The sequence below is a fragment of the Capra hircus genome, chromosome 14 (genome assembly GCF_001704415.2).
Source record: "Capra hircus breed San Clemente chromosome 14, ASM170441v1, whole genome shotgun sequence".
Classification (NCBI taxonomy): domain Eukaryota; kingdom Metazoa; phylum Chordata; class Mammalia; order Artiodactyla; family Bovidae; genus Capra; species Capra hircus.
Window position 1 is genome coordinate 73,516,146 of NC_030821.1, and position 23,546 is coordinate 73,539,691.

Sequence of the window (23,546 nt, forward strand, 5' to 3'; positions counted from 1 at the left end):
ATGATCTTCGTTGTCTGAATGTTGAGCTTTAAGCCAACTTTTTCGCTCTCTTTCATCAAGAGGCTTTTCAGTTTCTCTTCACTTTCTGCCATAAGGGTGGTGTCATATGCATATCTGAGGTTATTGATATTTCTCCCGGCAATCTTGATTCCAGCTTGTGCTTCCTCCAGCCCAGCGTTTCTTATGATGTACTCTGCATATAAGTTAAATAAGCAGGGTGACAATATACAGCCTGGACATCCTCCTTTTCCTATTTGGAACTAGTCTGTTGTTCCATGTCCAGTTCTAACTGTTGCTTCCTGACCTGCTTACAGGTTTCTCAAGAGGCAGGTTAGGTGGTCTGGTATTCCCATCTCTTTCAGAATTTTCCACAGTTTATTGTGATCCACACAGTCAAAGGCTTTGGCATAGTCAATAAAGCAGAAATAGATGTTTTTCTGGAACTCTCTTGCTTTTTCCATGATCCAGCGGATGTTGGCAATTTGATCTCTGGTTCCTCTGCCTTTCCTAAAACCAGCTTGAACATCTGGAAGTTCACAGTTCACGTATTGCTGAAGCCTGGCTTGGAGAATTTTTAGCATTACTTTGCTAGCATGTGGGATGAAGCAATTGTGAATTAGTCTGAGCATTCTTTGGCATTGCCTTTCTTTGGGATTGGAATGAAAACTGACCTTTTCTGGTCCTGTGGCCACTGCTGAGTTTTTGCTGGCATGTTGAGTGCAGCACTTTCACAGCATCATCTTTTAGGATTTGAAATAGCTCAACTGGAATTTCACCACCTCCACTAGCTTTGTTTGTAGTGATGCCCACTTGACTTCACATTCCAGAATGTCTGGCTCTAGGTGAGTGATCACACTATTGTGATTATCTGGGTCATGAAGATCTTTTTTGTACAGTTTTTCTGTGTATTCTTGCCACCTCCTCTTAATATATTCTGCTTCTATTAGGTCCATACAGTTTCTGTCCTTAACTGAGCCCATCTTTGCAAAAAATGTTCCCTTGGTATCTCTAATTTTCTTGAAGAGATCTTTAGTGTTTCCCTTTCTATTGTTTTCCTCTATTTCTTTGCATTGATCACTGAGGAAGACTTTCTTTTCTCTTCTTGCTATTCTTTGGAACTCTGCATTCAAGTAGGTATATCTTTCCTTTTCTCCTTTGCTTTTTGCTTCCCTTCTTTTCACAGCTATTTGTAAGGCCTCCTCAGACAGCCATGTTGCTTTTTTGCATTTCTTTTTCTTGGGGATGGTCTTGATTTCTGTCTCCTGTACAATGTCACGAAGCTCCATCCATAATTCATCAGTTCATTCTGGGACTCATTAAATCTTCCTGGCCCAGCAAGTATTTGTTTACCAAACATTTGCTTTTCCATCTCCATGCCAATTGCTTTCCTTCCCTTCAAAATCCCAAATCACTACCCCCATTATCCTTGTTTTTCTGAAGCTGAAGATAGTATTTGAGTTGAAGATTTGGGCCATTTGGGCCTGTTATTCACTTCTCATGTGTCTCTCCCATGTACAATTGTTACTAAACTTTTGATTTTCCCCTGTACATTTGTCTCAAGTTGACCTAATTCTTAGACTAGCCAGGAGAACCCAGGAGAGTATAGGAGAATGTCTTCTGTCTAACACCTTGAATGAGCCACTGTGTTCAGTGATCATAGAAAATCTAGACAGATGTGGGAAGATTAGACCATGAAGATCAGCACAGAATACTCCAGGTAATTTCAGGGAGTTTCAAAGTGAGGCAGCCACCTTTGCGCAGAGGTGGAGGCACAAATACTGCTTCTGCCCTGAGGAACGTGCCTGAGAAACTTATCAAACGATGCCTCTTGAACCAAGGCACAGGCTTCCCACGTGGCTCAGTGGTAAAGAACCCACCTGCCAATACAGGAGACAAGGGTTCGATCCCTGGGTCGGGAAGATCCCCTGGAGGAGGAAATGGCAACCCTCTCCAGTGTTCTTGCCTGGAAAATCCCATGGACAGAGGAGCCTGGCGGACTACAGTCCGTGGGGTCGCAAAGAGTCAGACACAACTGAGGGCACTTGTGTGCTCACACACACACACACACACACACACACACACACACACACACACACACACACACACACACACAAAGTAAGGCACACAGATAAGAAACCTATTGAAGAGAAGCCAGGCAAAGCAAGATGGAATCCATGACTGGTTTCTTGGCTGGTTGGAAGAATGCCTTGACTGTGACAGAAGTGGCGGCAGACAAGATTGGTCTAATTAACGGATGCTTTGGCAGTCCTAGAGTTTCCTGATTTGATTTCTTCCAATCTAAGAGACCCAAAAGGACAAAACCTAGAGACACATTTGTTAAATATATGCATTTTCAGTTAGGAAAGTGGGGCAAGAGGGAAAGACTCAAATCTAGCAAATGATACTAATCCAAAATGAACCAGAGAAGAAAAACGAATGATTTAAGAAGCTATTCAAAGTGTTAGAAAATGGTCTGAGCCTTCCTAAAAGTAAAAGGGGACCCACCATGGAAATTGAAATGTCAGCATTATATTCCTCTACTGTGGAAAATACTAAAACAAAACATGTACTGCTCAAAACACAGAGTGAAAAGTGAGAAAGAGCAGTGCTTCAGGAGCGTCAGGCTCTGGCTGTGCACAAAGCAGAACCAAGAGCATTGCTCCTCACCCAGTTCCACAGGATTAAGTTGTCAGCCACTGCGGCCAGTGACCCGCAAAGCACCTGCAGAAAGCTCAGGGTGAAGAACAGAGGAGCCACTCCGTGCTATGGGAAAACAGCCCCTTAGACAGATGAATATCTCAGGCAGATTTTTTACTGAACTCAGATTCTTGCATCTTCCCGTACAATGAAAGTACTGAATAATTAACTCAAGATATTTGTTCTTTGTGACTAGCAGTGATCTTTAACCAAGGTGTATGCCCAAATACATGGATCTCCTAGCCAGAAAGCACTTGGAAGCTGGTGCTTCTATATCCTCAAAGGCTGCCTCTCAGGCTACAGTCCTCAGTAAGTGGAAAGTGAAGCTGCTCAGTCGTGTGCAACTCTTTGCAGCACTATGGACGGTGCCAGGCCCCTCTGTCCATGGGACTCTCCAGGCAAGAATACTGGAGTGGGTTGCTACTCCCTTTTCCAGGGGATCTTCCCAACCCAGGGACTGAACCCAGGTTTCCTCCATTGCAGGCAGATTCTTTACCATCTGAGCCACCAGGGAAGCCCCTATAGTCCTCAGGAAGGTTCTTGAATAAAACAAACTCACAACTCTTACCTTGTTCATTTTTCTTACAGTTGACATGGTCCCACCAGTCCCCTGGTGCCATCAACTGTGGATACAATGAGCTGGGATGATTCTTCAGCTAAAAAAAAAAAAATGAAGATGAGGAAGAAATATTTACAAGGCTAAGGTTTAAGGGCACCCTCTTAAAACTCTGGGCTTCTTTGGTGATTCATATGGTAAAGAATCCACCTGTAATGTGGGAGACCTATGTTTGATCCCTGGGTTGGGAAGATCCCTGGAGAAGGGAAAGGCTACCCATTCCAGTATTCTGGCCTGGAGAATTCCATGGACAGAGGAGCCTGGTGGGCTACAGCCCATGGGGTCACAAAGAGTCAGACATGACTGAGCAACTTTCACTTTCTTCAAACTCCAGGACAGTGGTCACTGTGGGACAGGGCTGGGGATGACTGCCCACCCACACTAGCAGATGAGGCTTCGCCAGGCTCCTCATCTGTACACCTTCAGTGTACCACAGTAAACTCAAAGAGGAAGTAGAAGTGAAGAGATTTAAAATATGTTGGAGGGAAGGACATGCCCCTTAGATGAGACCAATGTCTGGGGTCGCCACCACTGGAAATCTCTCATTTTTATGAGAAAAATAACATTGGGTGCTTACTGTGGGCCAGGCCCTGTGCTATGCATCTTATATTTATGTATTTAGCAATCACATCATCCTATAAGCTTGGGCACTAATAACATTACAGCTTCATAGATGAGAAATTGGAGCATGGAGAGATTAGGCAGCTTGTCCAAAGCCAAGCCCTTGGTACTCGTGGGAGGATCTCATTGAAGTGTGAGCATGACTACTTTGATGGAGATCTCTGGGTGTGGGTGTTTAGGCTCCCCTGGGGGTCACTGCTGATGCCACCCTAGCTGGGTGGGTCGGCATCCTTATTATTGCTGGTTGAGGGCAGGTGGGAGTTCAGGCTGCCTGTGTGGTCTCCACTGACCCCACAGGGAGAGGGGGCTCATGACTGCCCAGCTGGGGTAAAAATTCTGGCTTCTCACATGGCCTTTTAGTCACCATCCTAGCTTGGAGAGACTCCTTAGTTTGGCAAGAATGGAATTCTAGGCTCCCTAGCTGGCTTTTGTTGGCATGGGTGGGGGTGGAACCACAGTTTGTTTATTTGTTTTTTTTCTGTGAGGTTTGCAAGAATAGAATAATTATTGTCTAAAAATCTTCTGTCTTGCAGGCTGCCTTTTCCTGGACCTTTGGCTCAAAAAGGCTGTTCTTGGGGCTTTTCTGGGATCTTTGCTTCTGGCATTTCTAGTTGCTGGTTTCTCTAACACGAGTATGAGATGTGTGAGGCAAGGTAACATTCAGGGAACTTACTACTATCCTGTTTCTCTCGTTCTGAGGTTGCTCGATGACTGTGTTCCTATCCATCTTTTACTGTCTTCTTCTGTTTGCATTACATATAATATTGGGGGGCTCTAAATGTACTTAGCTGGAGGAATAGGGGGAAAATGTGTGTATTTCATCTTCTGGAAGCAGAAGTCAAGTTCCAGGACTTTTGATTATTGCTTTGGCAACCTGGGAGAAAGAGGAACATGGCTTTGAGTCACTGGTTCTGTGGGAGACGAGAGTAGTTGTCCAAAGCTGTGGCAGGGGATCCAGCAACGTGGCAGCAAGTGGGATTCCAGGAGAGATGGCTGGTTAGTGCTTCTCTGTGGAGCCAGAAACCGTGGCATCTGATGTTTGCTTTGAAGCAGTTTTCTCCCCTGGATTCCAGTGATTCTCTCTTTGTCCCCAGTGCTTGTTGCATGCATGCTCAATTGCCCAGTTGTGTCCGACTCTGCGACCCTGTGGACTGCAGCCTGCCGGTCTCTGTCCATGGGATTCTCCAGGCAAGAGTACTGGAGTGGGTTGCCATTTCCTCCTACATGGGATCTTCCCCACCCAGGGATCGAACCCCTGTCTCCTGTATCTCCTCCGTTGCTGGTGGATTGTTTACCAGCTGAGCCATCGGGATTATTATACACAGCACCCTAGTCTTTGAGAATGAAGGAGATGAACGAGAAGGCACTGTGATTGTGTGAGGATCCAGGAGGGAGAGAGAGGTGACAGGGCCAGAGGTGGGGAGCCTGCAGAGAGGATGGAAGCCCGAGCCAGGAGCGGGCTCATGGGGGCCAGACCAAGGAGTTGCCGCCTAGAGTTTCCATAGAGCATCTTCCTGGCTCACGGGGCATCAGATGAGAGCGTGGGCAGGAGCTGAGTCATCATGAGAAAGAGATTTTCACGGTGTGGAGGCAGCGCCTGGTGTGGCTCTCTCCAAGCTCACCGCTCCATCGCTGAGGTGGAGAGAAGTACCTCTCCTTCCAGGCACACTGTTCTCACTCAGAAGGAAGCCCGGGCGGCTCTCACACTCACTGACTCTGCTGTGCCTCTTCCCAGGGGTCAGGCCAGCAAGAATGACTCAGCACACAGGCTGGCCCGTGCAAGACCCCTGCCTGCATGCGTAGGTGGTAGGAAGCGTGAGGAGTGGGCTTTCTGGTAGACCTCAGTCACGGTCTCAGCATTTGTATTTTTTAAAAGGGTTTTGTTTATTTGTTTTGACGTGGACCCAGTTTTAAAATCTTTATTGAATTTGTTACTGTGTTGCTTCTGTTTAATGTTTTGGCTTTTTGGCCACGAGGCATGGGGGATGTTAGCTCCCCAATCGGGGACTGAACCCTTGCCGCCTGCACTGAAAGGTCAAGTCTTAACTCCTTGACTGCCTAGGAAGTCCCAGTTTCAACATTTTAGAAAATTCATCTGCTTTAGAACACCTGGACCTGGAGAGCTGGCAAGGGCTGCACATGGCCAGGCTCACTGTAATATTACAGCGTCTCTGTAGCCTGGGCGGAAATTGGCCTGTGTGATTTGGGCTTTGGGCTCCCCACATGGTGACTGTGGCATAGAACCCTCCTGCCAGTGCAGGAGACATAAGCGATGCAGGTTCTATCCCTGGATCAGGAAGATCCCCTGGAGAAGGAAATGGAAACCTGCTCCAGGATTCTTGCCTGGAGAATCCCAAGGACAGAAGAGCCTGGCGGGCTGCAGTCCATGGGGTTGCAAAGAGTCAGACACGACTGAAGTGACTTAGCATCCAATGGGGGCTGCGGAGGGCCAAGCTGGGGGATTCTAATTCTCCAGTAAATGCCAGCACGTCTTCTCAAATCATCTTTACCTAAAACCTAAGGCTCACTGTGATCTCCCTCACTCCCAAGTGCTCTCCCATACCTGCCCACCTACCTTCTGAAAACCCATGGAGCCTGTCTCCATCCCCCACCTTTTGATGGGAGAAGCAACTGGAGAAAGCTCACTGATGTACAGGCTTTGTGTGGAAGACAGGCTTCCTGCTGCCTTTTGGTTATCTGAAGGCCTGGGACAGGGGAAAGGGGGATGACTAGGAATATGAGTGTGTGTGTGTTTGGCTTACTCATCAAAATCCCTACATCTGTGTTAATGGCTCTCTCTGTTTTGTTCCCTGCCATATCCTCATGGCCTAGAATAGTGTCTGCTTCTCTATCAGACGCTAAAGAAACATGGCTAGAAAGAGGGAAGGAAGGAGCAGGGATGAGGAGGAAGGGAGCATTGTGTTTCTTTCATGGTGGGCCTGAATGTGTGGCCCACCAAGTTGCAAACTTTGGCCTTTACCCCTGAAGATGAATTATGAAGCCATGCCCCCAGTTCTTCCCTGGTGGCTCAGATGGTCAAGAATCTACCTGCAATGCAGGAGACCTGGGTTCAGTCCCTGGGTTGGGAAGATCCCCTGGAGAAGGGAACGGCTACCCACTCCAGTATTCTGGCCTGGAGAATCCCATAGACAGAGGAGCCTGGCAGGATGCAGTCCATGGGTTCACAGAGAGTCAGATGTGACTGAGCGACTTTCACATACACTCGTCCCCAGTTTTGCTCCCCTACAGCGTCCACAAGACTCTCCCCCCACACTGGCCACATGAGTGTTCTCCAGGGGAACAGACGCAGGTGGAGGACCTCCTTGTGACCAGCAGAGAAAACAGGGCAGGCACTGCTTCTCTGAGTGCCTGTGGGTGGGGGCTAAGTGCCCGCAGCAGTGCTATAAAGGCTCCTTGGCCAGAGCCCTAAGGTGGGCAGCAGCTTCGAACCCTTCTCCCTGGAAGGGCTCCCGAGATGGCCCTGGCCCTGTGGGTCTTTGGTCTGCTGGACTTAGCCTTCTTGGTGTCAGCCAACATCTTTGGTGAGTTCTGACCCTGCGGTCTCAGAGCGTCGGGTTGGGAGGGACCTCTCAGGCCAACTCCTTGTTAGCCAGGAACTGCCCCAGGGCCTTGGAACATCTGTGACCTCATTTCATCCTCACAGTGTCCTGAGGTCAGTTATGCACTCTCCTTTTCAGAGGAAGAGACAGAGGGTCTGGGAAGTCACAGAGTCAGTGATCAGTGGAGAGGAGATGGGAAACTAGATCTTCCTAATTGGATTCTAGTTCCCCTCACCCCACCCTGTTAGCAAATGCTGCTATTGGCTATGTTCTCTGTTTGTCTGTTTGTTTTAAAATTATCTTTACAGTCTCAAGTCCTAGGTTGTCCATATGGGGTATTAGCAGGTAATGAAAAACACAAATCTACCCGTGGTGTGAAACAGACCTGAGTCCTATTATAGCTGCGGCTCAGCCGTTTCCTCTCTGGAAAGGAAGCAGTTGTGACTGTGATTTCTGAATAAGCCCCTGCACGTTACATGCATTCTCCACTGAGGCCAGGAATGTGCTCTGTCTGCAAGGAGTGCCTGGATAAACTCAAGAATCCCTCCTTTACGGTGTTCCCTGACCCAACCATGGTCTTGGGGAACGCACAGCCCAAGGGTCCACTGTGAATCCTTCTCTTGCCAGTGGTGTGATCCTGAACAGGCTAGTTTTCCGAACGAGTCTCATGGCCACCTGGGTAAGACGGTGACATCACCTTCCTGGGGATCAGGGGAGTTAATGTCAAACTTGTGAGTAGCTGCAAAACTGCGAGTTGAAATATGCTTGCTGATGGTGCTAGAAATAAAACCCGGAAGAGCGTCTGTGTCTCCAGCGAGCCTGTCTCCGTTACTGGAATGCAGGCAGCGGATTGTCTCTCATGAGCGGCATCACTTCCTTTGTGCAGAGTACCAGGTGGACGCCCAGCCGCTCCGCCCATGTGAGCTGCAGAGGGAGAGGGCTTTTGCAAGGCAAGAAGACTACGTCCCCCAGTGCGCCGAGGACGGCAGCTTCCAGTAAGGCCTCCTCCAGCCATGCGGACCCAGGGGCCTTAAAACCCAGCTTCTCCCTGTCCCCGCCCCCCTGCCCTTTATGCTCCTCCTCGAAGCTGACCTGTGGCCGCTGTCGCTGGAGCTTTCCCCAGACCCATCAACACTGAGTCATCTGACCTCTGTTGCCCCAATCCATGCTTCCTTCCAGCCAGAACCAAAGACGTCCCTTCCTTTCCTGCCAAAACTTTTTACTGTACTTGTTTTAACAAGGGTGCATGGGGTGGTGGTGGCGGCGGTGATTTACTCGCCAATGATCCAACGATTTACATTCCGATGCCCCCTCTCCTCCCTGACTTCAACTGGAGCCACCAGTCCCGCTCCACACCAGTCTTTTTCCTAACTGAAATGAATTAAAGCGTGGAGGGAAGGAAAAGGAAGAAGGGTACCTGATTGTGGCTCCTGTCTTCAGGACCGTCCAGTGCGGGAAGGATGGGGCCTCCTGCTGGTGTGTGGACGCTGATGGCAGGGAAGTGCCTGGTAGCCGGCAGCCCGGGCGGCCTGCGGCCTGTAAGTAGGAAGGGGAGGAACTGCAGGGGGCAGCTCACACCCTGGATACAGCCCTGGGCTCAGGTGCATCCAGGGCTAGTCTCCCTCTGGGCTGCGGGATCATCCTCTTTGAATTAGGCCCTACCTCCTACGGGACTGCTGTGAAAGTCAATGGGACAATCAAGTCATGTGTTCAGCAAGTAGCCTCTGACATCCCCCTGTGCCCCACGTCTGATGCTAAGGATGCATCGGGGAAAAGACTTCAAAATCCTCTGAAACCAGAAAGCATCCTCTTGCTCAAGAAGTGTTTTCCCAACTGGGATGTTTCTAAGATTTGAGACTTAAGGCAAAAACTTTCCTGTTAAAATAATTGCTATGATGAGTGGTCAAAGAAGCGTGTCACAGTAAAGCTAAAACAAAGGTCAGTTTAAGCCGCTCATCTTAAAATGGTGAGATTGAGGTTCAAACCAGTTATCCTGTAAAAGAGCCAAGCTCTGTTGCAGCGTTGATTTGGGGGGCCAGCTCACTGGCTTGGGGAGCAGGCTGACTCCCAGCGGTCCTGCCAAGTGACCTCTGTTGGGTGCCCCACTCTCACTGAACTCCAGGTCCTTGTCTGTACCATGAATACGGGAGCTGCTGTAGGGTCAGCGCTGATGGTCGTGAGGGTTTAAACTGCACGTAAGACACCTGCCCCAACTAGGTATTGAGTAGGAGCAGTAATCACCAACGTCACTAGTCCTCACGCACCTGAAGTAGGCTTGCTGTTCAGTCGCTGAGTCGCGTCTGAATCTTTGCGACCCTAGAGACTGCAGCACGCCAGGCTCCTCTGTCTTCCACTATCTCCTGGAGTTTGCTCAACTTCATGTCCATCGAGTCGGTGATGCTATCTAATCATGCCCTGCCATCCCTTTATCCTTTTGTCTTCAGTCTTTCCCAGGATCAGGGTCTTTCCCATGAGTTGTGTTTTAATTCTATAGTGAAGGCAAGTCTGGCACGGAGGGGTGAAGACTCCCCCCAGGGAGTCTTCTTTCCTGCACAAGGCTGTGCGGGAAATTTGTATTCAGACAAGATATCAACAGCCAGCCTGTGCTCCCTTCACACCCTACCTCTTCAGCTCCAGGGCTGTTGGGGTGTCCCATGGACTGAGGGGACACGATGAAACCTGCTCTTCCCAGCTCGGCCTGCCAGATGTCAGAACAAATCCTGGGATATAGAGTTTAGCAGGCCGAACGCTCACCCTGAGGCTGCTGCCAGCTCATGGAGCCTCCTTGGGTGGTGGGAAGGACCGCCCTGCCTCCCACCCCTAGGGAGGGCGCGTGGTCCTCTGGGGCTCGGACCCCTACGTGGTGCCCCTGCCCTCCTCTGACGCCACTCTTTGCATGCAGGTCTGTCGTTCTGCCAGCTGCAGAAGCAGCAGATTCTGCTCAGCAGCTACATCAACAGCACGGCCGCGTCCTACCTACCCCAGTGTCAGGACTCGGGGGATTACTCGCCCGTGCAGTGTGACCTGCGGCGGCGGCAGTGCTGGTGTGTGGACGCGGAAGGGATGGAGGTGTACGGCACCCGCCAGCAGGGGAGGCCGGCACGCTGTAAGTGCCACCATCGGGGCCCCGGGGAGGCGGAGGCCCGGGGCAGCCTCCCACAGCTGACCGAAACGGGTGAGGGCTCCCCGAGGAAAGGCAGGGGACCTGGCCTTCCGCTCGAGAAGGAAGGTGTTTTAGGAAGGTTTTCTCCCTTCTGGTTCTGCGCGGTGGACCTCAGTATTCACAGACTTAACAAGTGGGATTTCCGGGAGCATCAGGCCTTAGTCCCCGTTCGGGATGCTCTCGTGCGTGTAGTAGGAACACAAGCATCTTGACTGCAGAAGCACATATGCCTCCTCATAAGCAAGGATTAGAAATTGTTTCCTAAACCTATGGACGCCAAGGGGGAAAAGATGGGGGTGGTGGGATGAATTGGGAAACTGGAACTGACACCCATACACTCTTGATATTATGTATAAAATAGAGGACGAAGGAGCATCTACGTATAGGACAGTCAGCTCCGCTCAATGCTCTGTGGTGACCTACATGGGAAGGAAATCCAGCAAGGAGGGGACATATGTAAATATAGAGCTGATTGACTCTGCTGTACAGCAGAAACCAACACAACATTGTAAAGCAACTGTACTCCAAGAAAAGTTAATGAAATGTAAATAGATTTAAATTGTTTGCTTGGAAATGTTTAGGTCCGAGGAGCTGTGAGATAAGAAACCGCCGTCTCCTCCACGGTGTGGGCGACAGGTCGCCACCCCAGTGTTCCCCAGATGGGTCCTTCAGGCCAGTGCAGTGCAAGTTCGTCAACACCACAGACATGATGATTTTCGACCTGGTCCACAGCTACAACAGGTGAGGGCCCCCGGGTGTGCCCAGCACGGCCCATGCCTGCTGGTCTCCCGCCCAGGCTCCTGCTGTCTGCGGGGCTGGGCGCTGGCAAGGGTGTGTGTGACACACTCAGCCCTGCAACCTGAGAGAGGCCTGGTGTTCACTTTCCCGTGATGGACACGGAGGGCCCACGGCGTCTCCCACAAAACAAGCCGGCAATAGCTATTCAATTAAAATACATGGACCCTCTGGCCCAGCCAGCCTACAGAGATGAAAACACCAGAATATGAAGATTCTTTATTAGAATGTACTAGAATGTCCATGCCTTGGAGAAGGAAATGGCAACCCACTCCAGTGTTCTTGCCTGGAGAATCCCAGGGAAGGCAGAGCCGGGTGGGCTGCCGTCCTTGGGGTCGCAGAGAGTCAGACACGACTGAAGCGACTTAGCAGCAGCAGCAGCATGTCCACAGCACCATGTTTGTTTTTTTTTTAATTGAGGCCAAAAACTGGGAACAGAGTTATTAAGAACCCAAGGAGGGTGTCTGGATAAAAGCGTGCTGTGTTGTGCTTAGTCACTCAGTCGTATCCAACTCTTTGTGACCCCATAGACTGCAGCCGGCCTGGCTCTTCTGCCCATGGGGATTCTCCAGGCAAGAATACTTGAGTGGGTTGCCAAGCCCTTCTCCAGGGGATCTTCCCAATGCAGAGATTGAACCCAGGTCTCTGGCATTGCAGGCCGATTGAGCCACCAGGGAAGCCCAAGAATACTGGAGTGGGTTCACCTATCCCTTCTCCAAGGGGTCTTCCTCACCCAGGAATCCAATTGGAGTCTCCTGCACTGCAGGTGGATTCTTTACCAACTGAGCTCCCAGGGAAGCCACTGTAAATATTTCCGCAGCTCTTAAACAGGATGCAGTCAGACTGCGTCTGTTGATTTGGAGAGGGTTTGGCAGCACGTTATGATAATATCATGTAAGATACAAGGTGCACATAATATAAGAGGATTTAATTTTTAGAACACAGACAAGCAAACAGGTCCTAATTTTAAGTGCATGCATATGGTTATATGATGATGCTTGTGTCTGTATAGGATTAGCTTCCCCGGTATGGGATTCGGTGAGGACAGAATTACATGAATAAACACATACTGGGTGGTTCTCTCAGCCACCTTGAGGGTCAGGTTGCTGTGGGGGGGTGGGGGGGAGGAGTCAGGAGAGGAGGGTCTGCAGAAAAGGAAAAATGTGGACCACATTGATGCATTCTTATAAATGGCATGTATGTGTGCACCTATTAAGCTTATTTAAGCTTAAAGATTTATATAAAAAATATAAAAATGGTATTTTTTTTATAGCTCTTGGCCCAAATAACTGGATGGCTTCTGGTTATTTAAGATGGTGACTTTATCAGTATACAGGGCTTGCACAGACTTCAGATATAATCAAAATACTGGGAAGGAAAATAAATAATAATATTAATTTGTAAATACTAGTAGGAATTCTCTTAGAGAACCTGAGGCTTTATGTGTCTGGCTTTCAAAACCACCAGTTTCCTTCCTATGGGGAGGAGGGGGAGTTCCCATGGGCTGTGCCCAGAGGGGTCACAGATCGGCAGCCTGTGACCAGGCACTGTCCCAGAGACAAGTCTCATTTGAGCGGCACGCTATTTTCAAAACTGAGAAATTTTAAATTGAATCCTGTGAAATTTCAGTTTGTGTAGGTAAAAATCGTCCAACATAGCAATTTTCTATGTTCAACCCAAGACACAAAATTCTGAATTCTTGATTCTAAAGAAGAAGGTTGGGGACTGCATGCATTGTCCCAGGGCACCAAGAAGCTGATTCTTTTTGGACCAAGTGCAACCCCCCGACCCCAGCCCGCGCTGAGGGCCTCTTCCTGTATGCGCCACACTCCCCCTGCTCCAACTGTTGGCATTAGCTGTCTGGCCCCATAGTGTTTGCCCTGTGACCCTCATTCTGACTCTGCTGCTGCTGGCAAAGTGACCGGGTCACTTACTTCTGAGTCTCAGTGTTCCCATCTGTAAGGACACCACCAACTCATTAGTCATGTGAAGATCTGCTGAGCCCTTGCCTATGAAACCACTGCAAAAATTGTAAATTATTATGCATTTGTAGGGAATCCATCACCAGCTTTTGGGAATGTAGGTTACATTCCCCTACCCACCTCAGGCCTAGAAAATGGCCTGCCCGTGCGCATAGTGGGATCTCCAAATGTCCTGATTTACTGATGCTCAGCAATGCAAACTGAGGTGCGCTCAGTCCAAGTCCAATTGGATACTCACAGTATACAGTGGGATTTGGGATCCTTTCATCTACTTCAGTATTTATAAAAATAACTGGAAAATGATGGCCTCTAGCACACAGCAGGGAATCTGAAGAGCAGAAATTAAGGAACCCACCCTAGGAAGCACAATTTGTGGGTTATAGACCTGTCTGGCTCCTTTTCAGTTCAGTTCAGTCACTCCGTCGTGTCTGACTCTTGTGTGTGACCTCATGGACTGCAGCACGCCAGGCTTCCCTGTCCATCACCAACTCCCCGAGCTTGCTCTAACTCATGTCCATCTAGTCGGTGATGCCATCCAACCATCTCATCCTCTGTCGTCCCCTTTTCCTCCTGCCCTCAATCTTTCCCAGCATCAGGGTGTCTTTTCTAGTGAGTCTGTTCTTCCCATCAGGTGGCCTAAGTATTGGAGTTTCAGCTTTAGCATCAGTCCTTGCAATGGATATTCAGGACTGATTTCCTTGAGGATTGACTGGTTGGCTCTCCTTGCAGTCCAAGGGACTCTCAAGAGTCTTCTCCAACACCACAGTTCAAAAGCATCAATTCTTTGGCACTCAGCTTTATTTATAGTCCAACTCTCACATCCATACATGACCACTGGAAAAACCATAGTTTTGATTATGGGGACCTTTGCTGGCAAAATAATGTCTCTGCTTTGAAATATGCTGTCTAGGTTGGTCATAACTTTCCTTCCAAGGAGCAAGGGTCTTTTAATTTCATGGCTGCACTTACCATCGGCAGTGATTTTGGAGCCCAAGAAAATAAAGTCTCTCACTGTTTCCACTGTTTCCCCATCTATTTCCCATGAAGTGATGGGACCGGATGCCATGATCTTAGTTTTTTGAATGTTGAGTTTTAAGCCAGCCTTTCACTCTCCTCTTTCACTTTAATCAAGAGGCTCTCTAGTTCTTCACTTTCTGCCATAAGGGTGGTGTCATCTGCATATCTGAGGTTATTGATATTTCTCCCGGCAATCTTGATTCCAGCTTGTCCTTCATCCAGCCCGGCATTTTGCATGATGAACTCTGCATGTAAGTTAAATAAGCAGGGTGACAATATACAGCATTGATGAACTCCTTTCCCAATTTGGAACCAGTCCATTGTTCCATGTCCGGTTCTGTTGCTTCCTGACCTGCATACAGATTTCTCAGGAGACAGGTCAGGTGGTCTCGTATTCCCATCTCTTTCAGAATTTTCCAGTTTGTTGTGATTGATCCACACAGTCAACGGCTTTGGTGTAGTCAATGAAGCGGAAGTAGACATTTTTCTGGAATTCTTTTGCTTTTTCGATGATCCAACAGATGTTGGCAATTTGATCTCTGGTTCCTGTCACTTTTCTAAATCCAGCTTGAATATCGAATTTCTCTGTTCACGAAATCTTGGAGAATTTTAAGCATTACTTTGCTAGGGTATGAGATGAATGCAATTGTGTAGTAGTTTGGACATTCTTTGGCGTTGCCTTTCTTTGGGATTGGAATGAAAACTGACCTTTTCCAGTCCTGTGGCCATTGCTGAGTTTTGCAAATTTGCTGGCATATTGCATATACTTAACAATTCTCGAAGAACTTGCAGGTGCCTGCTGGAGGCGCAATTCACAGCTTTTTCCACCAGAGGGCAGTCAAATTAAAGGCAAAAGTTCAGGACTAAGCATCTATTGTTAAAGACAAAAAACTTTTACCCCTGAAACGGGAGCTTTTCTTTTATGTAAGCAAGCATGTCTCTGAGTGAATTCTGATTTAAGAAGGTCATGGGAAGGGTCAGGTAGTTGGTTACTGGAAGCCCAGCCATGCTCAGAAATTTTCTGATAAGCAGACCTGGGCAGTGCCAGCCCCAGCGTCTCCAGTGGACAAAGTGTCAGGAGCCCCAGAGGCTATGTGGAGAGTATAGACATAGTATCCTGGATGGTTGTCAGATGAAAAAACACCAGATGGCCAGTGATACTTGAATTTCAGATAAGCAAGGAGTAATTTTTCAGTTTAAGTGTGTCCTGAATATTGCATCAAGTATTTTAAAACTGGTTGAGGTTGGAGATATCCCATGAACCAGCAGAGCTGGATTTTAAAAAGAATGGATTGCAGTCAAGGAAGAGCAGAGTGGGTACCTAGGGACGACTCTGTAAGTTTGGAGGCCACTGTACTATTCCAGGTGAGAGGGGCTGTCCATTTGAACCACAGCAGGTGATGGAGAGGGTGATGGTGGGATAGAGCGGGATTGATGGAGAAATATTGACTTGGTGTGGGATTCATGGAACTTGGGGAAGGAACAGATAGGAAGGGTGAGGGAGAGAAAAAGTCAAGGATGATTCCAAGGTATGGTTTCTGATTGGCTGGTAGAAGAAGAGTCTGGAAAGGAAAAGTCACAAATTTGCTTTTGGGATATTGAATCTGTGTCAGGAAGCATTTAACAGGAGGCTTCTTGTGTGCTGTTTTGGATCGGTCAGGAATTCTCTGTTCCTTATTAATTACTGAATAAGAGGAGAGGCAAGCCTCGCCCGGGGGCTGAGGAATCCAGGCATTTTCTTCGTTAGTTTTTCTATATGGCGATAAGTACCTTCTTCCTTTTTATGAACTATATGGTAAACGTGATTATTTACAACTCTCTTTCATATGGATGACCTCATGTTTCCTTGATAACTTGTAAGTTTTGATTTTATCTCTGCTGAAAATAGCTGCCTTGTAAGACAGTATAAATACTCACACAATGTTGAATAAAACACCTTTGCTCCTTCAGAGCTCTGGTCCCTGTGTCTTTCTCTCTTTCTCTCTCTCTCTCTCTCCCTCTCCGTCTCTCTCTTTTTCAGGCTGATTTCCTGGAGTGCAGAGGCTCTCTGAGTTCGCTTTCCTGCCCGGGCTTCTCAGACTCTTTCGAGAAGGCTCTCTGCACCTTCACCCCATCGAGAGGGCACCTGAGGCCTTTGTGAACAGAGCAAGCCCTGTGCAGGGGCTTTATTGGTTTTCTGCATAAACCAAGGAATATCAGCCTCTTTCTCTCTCCTTTACTTTCTTATCGGTCGACTCCGGACCACCAGGTTCTGGTCCATTAAAGGACCTCAACAAATCTGAAAAGATTTCTTTGGGAAATTCACATGCAGAAGTGGCGTAAGGCAGTTGACCCATTTCCATGGGGCTGCAGGGAGCCCGGAAGCCTCACTTGCAAACCTGTTTATTGTGGGTTCTTGATGTACTGGGTGATGATTTATGCTTGAACTTGACCACAGCATTTGCCCATTTGAAGCAGATCCTTTTGCCTCTTGAAAAAAGCAGCTGCTAACTACACCCGTTTGGCTGGTGAATTTAGGAAAAAAAAAACATGTCAGGGTGGGGAGTAAGCTTTGCTAGTCTTTCTGCCCCTTTCCCCATCTTTCACAAGTCCCTGGCCTAACCACTGGCTAAGGAAGTACGTTCTGGTTAAGTAACCCTGGTTAAGAGCTGATGCCATTATCATGCCTTAGTGATCCAAGGTGAGACTCGGTCAACTGGTGTGCTTAGTGACAGAGCTCATCCAAACTTCTTCAGATGCACTGGCAACTCCTGCTACACAGATGACCCATGAGAAGGAGCCGATGCATCTTAATATGCAGTAAAGGGGACTGGTTACCTGAACATGAGAGCAACTGTGCAGAGAAACCCTCATGGACTCAACATCGCCTGTTATGCTCACTGGACTCTCTGCAGGGGTCTGCAGTGCACCGGGCATTGTGGAAGTCATCACAGCTCTTGATTTTGAGGGGGGATCTGCTGGTCTTCATCAAAGGCTGGATATCTGGAGGGACCGGCCACCATGAGAGGGGTGGGAGAGTCTGTCTGAGTAAGGATGCTGGCTACCTGAGCCCAAGGTGGGCAAGACCAGACGCCTGGCTGGGACTGACAGTATATTTCATGGAGCCTTATTTGTGATTTCTTTGACTCTGTGTTGGCCACAACCTGAGCATAAATGCAGAAACGCCATCATTTCACGCTCCACTACAATTTTCCTTCTTGAGGACTCTTTGATCATCATCCTGAGATGTTGCTTTTCTTTCAACAAAAGGGAAGCATCCTTTTCCTTTAGTTGAAGGTCAAGATGGGTCTTCGGGTTGAATTGGTGGAATGTGGTTTAAACTTCCTGTGCCTCATGCTGGAATGGCCTGCAGAACTTCGGGCCAGCGGGGAGCCCCGTCCCTGTCTGTTAGATGCCAGGAAAACCCAGGATCCAGCAGAGTGGGCAGAGTGTCAGAGCAGAGGACTGCTTCTGGGGAGACGGGGCAGGAACAGGGAGCAGCCGAGCGCCCCCAGTAACCCCACTAACAGAGTCACGTGGTGGTGACGGCCTGGATTTGAACTCCAGCTCCCACCACTACTTTAGACGGTGGCCAACACACCTCACCTCTTTAACCTGTAAAATGGACACAAAAAAACACCTCCTTGCTTTTAGGACCATTAAGTGGATTAAACGAGTCAATGTCTATTAAACATTTTGCAGGTTGTCTTTCACAAAGTAATGCTTAATAAAGGGAAGTGATTATCGTACAGTTTTAACACATTTAGAATTGAATTTATCCCAAGTTCCAGACTTCCCTGGTGGCTCAGATGGCAAAGTGTCTGTCTACAATGCGGGAGGCCCAGGTTCGATCCCTGGGTCAGGAAGATCCGCTGGAGAAGGAAATAGAAATCCACTCTAGTACTATTGCCTGGAAAATCCGATGGACTGAGGAGCCTGGTAGGCTACAGTCCATGGGGCCGCAAAGAGCTGGACACGACTGAGCGACGTTCCTGTTCCTGTTCAAATGAATGAACTTCTGTCATATTCTTACAGTCAATGTGAGCAACTGGGCCACGTGTGTCTTTGGCTTCTATTATGCAACTTACTAGAGCAGGAAATGGCAGCCCACTCCAGTATTTTTGCCTCAGAAATCGCATGGACAGAGGAGCGTGGCAGGCTCCAGTCCATGGGGTCTTGAAGAGTTGGACACGACTGAGTGATGAACACTCATACTCACGCAACTCACTCACTGACTGTAACGTTCTTTTTAATTTGACCCATGTATGCATAATCACAGACCAACAATCTGGAAAAAATCCGTAATTCTATAGTGTGTTTTGTTTTGTGTATTCATTTCCTTTCAGATTAACTACTACATGGGCACCCTGTGTTGAGGTTCTGAGAAGTTCCTGGAAATATATTCCCTTCCAATTCTGGTTCATTTGCATAGGAACAATTGTAGTGTGCACACACGCCATTTTGTAGCCTACCCCTTTTTACATAATGTTATGCAAACATTCATTTAGGGGATTTACCATAATTCACTTTCAATTTTCATAGCTTTGGACATGAAGGTTGTCTTCAACGCTTTGCTAGAATATATCACACTGCAATAGACCTTTCTGTGCAGAGAGCTGCTATTATACTTCTTCTAATTTATTGGTTGGGAATATATTTCCAGATACAGGTGGAAACATACTATGCTTGGTTCATAGACTTGTTATGTGTGTGTGTGTTAGTCGCTCAGTTGTGTCCGACTCTTTGCGACCCTGTGGACTGTAGCCCGCCAGGCTCCTTTGTCCATGGGATTCTCCAGGCAAGAATACTGGAGTGGGCTGCCATTTCCTTCTCCATATAGACTCGCTATATGGAGCGTTAAAAACGAATTTCTCCGTGTTACATAGGGATGAGCAACTCCCCTCTGGCTGCTATGTCATTGCATGTGGGCACAAATTTTCATCACCTGAGCTTCATATTACTTCTAGGATGGGTAGCCCAGCCAATTAGCTCCTTGTAGCAGTTGTCGGGCCAGGCGTGATTTAGGCATCTTTTCCCTCAACTTATGGAAATGAAGTATAGCCCTTGTAGTGATGTCATAGTGATTTGGTGTTTTCTTCGACTATGGGACTGGGAGATGTCCTACACAAGAATTTCCTGTGGTGGAGCCTGGCTTCTTTTCCAGCCTTGAGAAGTCGTAAAGGGCTCTGAAGTCATGTGATCTCCCCGAATGAGATCATCTGCAATGTGTACCGTATGTTTGTGAAGCACACTTGGCCCTTAGCCTTGAGAGTTCTATTCTAGTAAAGGAACTTGTTAATGCAATGCTGATTAACTGTTTTCTGTCTGATCCTATGCGTATAAATTGGGTATAAATTGGTCAAAGCCCACGAGTGAGAAAAACACTAATTGGTAGATGACAGTCAAGCACAGCTTCATTTTCACAGGCCCAGCCTCGCTCTGGCCAGGGAAAACCAATTTAGGAAAAAATACATTTACTACAGGAAGCATGGAGCAAATGGCATGAAACAAAGAAGCAGACAGTTCTTGTTCCCAGATAAGATTGTTGTTGTTGTTGTTTTTCAGTTACCAAATCATGTCTGACTGTCTGTGGCCCCATGGACTGCAGCACGCCAGGCTCCTCTGTCCTCTATTTTCTCCTGGGGTTTGCTCAGATTCAAGTCCATTGAGTCAGCGATGCTATCTAACAGTCTCATCCTCAGATGAGATGAGGCCGCATTAATTTATTTCTGCTGGAAGAAGTTGTGATGACTTGCCTTGTGTGAGACGGTGACCATGAATGCCATTGTCTTGCAGATTCCCAGATGCATTTGTGACCTTTAGTTCCTTCCGGAGCAGGTTCCCAGAGGTGTCTGGGTATTGTTACTGTGCGGATAGCCAAGGGCGGGAACTGGCTGAGACAGGTAAGCACATCCCCCTAGAGCATAAATGTCACTCCCTGTAAAGCAGAAACAGCGGCTGGGCTGTCCTGGGTATGCAGGAGGGCACGGCCTTCACAGACCTCCAAGGGAGGTACTTTGAATACAGCTGCTGCTCATCCACGTGGTGCCTTTGCTGGGAAGAGATACCCCCATCAACCCCCTCTCTGAGCAGATGCAGCTCTGAGCTTGGCAAGTGGTACTCGGGCTGGGTTTCATTCTCTCACTCTCTCAGCTGTGCTCCCTTGTACTGTGAACAACCTGGGCAACCACACAGAGCCACCCTGACTTTGGAAACCATTAAAGCCTTGTTCAGGCCCAAAGCACAATGACACCCGTTGGGGGCTCTAGCCTCTTTATATCTGTTTACATGGTGGTGAGGTCAGGGCCTCCTTTCTGAATGAACCCATCCCTTCCAAACGCTTGCTTTCTTGGCTCAGGTTTGGAGCTGTTACTTGATGAAATTTACGACACTATTTTTGCCGGCCTGGATCTTGCTTCCACCTTTGCTGAGACCACTCTGTACCGGATATTGCAGAGACGGTTCCTAGCAGTGCAGCTAGTCATCTCCGGCAGATTCCGATGTGAGTACAAGCTGGAGGCAGATGTGTTTCCACTGGGAGGAGACCACGTGGCTTTCATGTCCCCGCAGCCTCCATGGCTGCCCTACCAGAGTGGGCGTGGGGACTGAATCGACTTTACCAGCGTCCAGAACGCGTGCCGTAAAGACACTAACTGCCCTGCCTTTCCTGCCTGGATCTCTCGTAGGCCCCACGAAATGTGAAGTGGAGCGGTTTGCAGCCACCAGATTCCATCACCCCTACGTACCGAGCTGCCGCCCGGACGGGGAGTACCAGGCGGCACAGTGCCAGGGGAAAGGGCCATGCTGGTGTGTGGACAGCCGGGGACAGGAGCTCCCGGGGACGCGGCGGCGAGGGGAGCCTCCGTCCTGTGGTGGGTGTCCTCTCCAAGCCTCCCCCCTTGTTCCTGTCAGGTCATGTTACTGTATCTGTCTCTCCAGACTGACCTTCCCAGAACACATTCATTCCATTGCTTCCCAGGGGTGCCCTACAGACCCTTCAAGTTCAACAGGATGGAAACCCGTCTATCATTATTAATTTCTATTATGTTTCTCGTCCTGTATCAGACATGCTTGCTTCCTCAGGGAGCTCAGAGAATAGTAGGAGAGGAGAGAATTAAGTGTACGGTGCTGTGAGAGAAGTATGTGCTGATAGCTCCAGGAACACAGGGCAGCAGGGGGTCAATTCTATCTGTGCCTGTATGGCGAGGAGACACCCAGGAGGGCTTCATGGCAGAGGTGACGCTTGATGAGCTTCTTCTAAACTAAAGATGCTTCCTGAAGGATGAAAATAAAGAGAGGTGTTCACTAGAGTCAGGCCTGGGGAAGCGAAATTATAGGGACATAAATATGGATGGGGCCTGACTTAACAGTGGCTTGACTTACAATTTTTAGACTTCACGACAGTGCAAAAATGATACATGTTCAGTAGAAATAGTGCTTTGAATCTTGAACATTTCCTGGCCTAGGGATATGTGGCATGGAACTTTCTCATGATGCTAACCAGTGGCAATGAGCCACAGGTCCCAGTCAGCCACACAATTGTACCCCATACACTTACAACAGCTCTGTACCCAGACAGCTATTCCATTTTTCCCCTCCAGTACAGGTATTCGATAATTCCCTGGCAGTCCAGTGGTTAGGATTTGGTGCCCTGCTGGGGCCCAGGTTCAATCCCTGCCTGGGGAACTAAGATCTTGCAAGTTGCATGGTGTGGTCCTTCCCTCCAAAAAATTATGAGATATTTGAAACTTTATTACAAAATGGGCTTGGTGTTCAGCCGATCTTACCCAGCTGTATGCTAATGTAAGTGTTCTGAGCATGTTTAATGTAGGCGGGGCTAAACTATGGTGTTAGGAATTCAATGCATTTTTGACTTAATATTTTCAACTTATGATGAGTTTATCAGGAGGTCATTCCACCCTAGTTGAGGAAGATCTGTGATAGGTGTTGGTGTGCTAAGGAACATGACTGAGCGACTTTCACATGTGCTAAGGAACATGGAGTCTGTGAGAAGGATAGAGACAAAAACCCTGCTGGAGCATGTTTGGGGGTGTGTGTGCGCGTGTGCGCGTGTGCGCGTGTGCGCGTGTGCGTGTGTGCGCATGTGAGGTCAGTCGTGTCTGACTCTTGCGATCCCATGGACTATAGCCCGCCAGATTCCTCTGTCCATGGGATTTCCCAAACAAGAATACTGGAGTGAGTTGCCGTTTCCTCTTCCAGGGGATCTTCCCAACCCAGGATCGAACCTAATTCTCCTGCATTGGAAGGTGGATTCTTTACCACCAAGCCCACCTGGGAAGCTCCTGATTTGGGTGGGGGACGCTGAAAGGCACGGGTCATGAGGTCTTTCATATCAAGCGGAGCCTTGGGGGCTTCATTCTCCAGCTTTCAGAGAAGCTGCTGAGGGCTTTGAAGCTGGAGCGTGCCCTGTGTGGGTGGTATGGAAAGGCACCCCAGGCTTTTTGGAGGAGAGATTGAACAGGAGCATCAGGCTGCAGGCAGTAGGCATTTAAAGGTCACTGAGGTGTCCTAACGAGAGATGAGGGGCCTATATTACTTTCCTGGGGCAACTGTAGCAAATGAGCACCCACAGAATGGCTTAGAACAGCAGAAATGTATCCTTGGGCATTTCTAAAGGCTGGATGTCTAAAATCAATGTGTCAGCAGGGCAGTGCTCGCTCTGTAGGCTTCAGGAAAAAAAAATCCTTGTTTCTTCCAGGTTGTGGTAGTCACCAACAATTTTTTTTTTTAAGCCAGAAACTTAGTTGTTTTATTTTCTTTTTTAAAAAGTTTTTATTGGAGTGTAGTTGATTTACAGTGCTGTGTTAGTTTCCAGTGAACAGAAGAGTGAATCATTTAAACATATATCTTCTCTTCTTTGGATTATTTTCCCATATAGGTCACTGTACAGAATTGAGTACAGTTCCCTGTGTGATACAGTAGGTCCTTATTAGTTACCCATTTTGTATATAGTAGTGTGTATATGTCAGGGTTCCCTGGTGGCTCAGTAGGTTAAGAATCTGCCTGCAAAGCAGGAGAGCCGGGTTCGATCCCTGCGTTGGGAAGATCCCCTGGAGGAGGAGGAAATCGCAGCCCACTCTGTTATTCCTGCCTGG

The 23,546-nt window shown here is 48.3% G+C and overlaps 1 protein-coding gene across 1 annotated transcript in view; it reads left to right on the forward strand.

Annotated features, from left to right (window-relative positions):
* Positions 7,374 to 23,546, forward strand: part of TG (thyroglobulin) — a 230,691-nt gene continuing 214,518 nt past the window's right edge. Inside the window, exons 1-8 of the mRNA XM_018058585.1 lie at positions 7,374 to 7,476; positions 8,381 to 8,489; positions 8,935 to 9,032; positions 10,397 to 10,600; positions 11,239 to 11,398; positions 20,227 to 20,333; positions 20,789 to 20,932; positions 21,117 to 21,302. Of these exons, the coding sequence (XP_017914074.1) occupies positions 7,410 to 7,476; positions 8,381 to 8,489; positions 8,935 to 9,032; positions 10,397 to 10,600; positions 11,239 to 11,398; positions 20,227 to 20,333; positions 20,789 to 20,932; positions 21,117 to 21,302 (1,075 nt within the window). The 5' untranslated portion in view covers positions 7,374 to 7,409. The remainder of the gene's footprint in view (positions 7,477 to 8,380; positions 8,490 to 8,934; positions 9,033 to 10,396; positions 10,601 to 11,238; positions 11,399 to 20,226; positions 20,334 to 20,788; positions 20,933 to 21,116; positions 21,303 to 23,546) is intronic.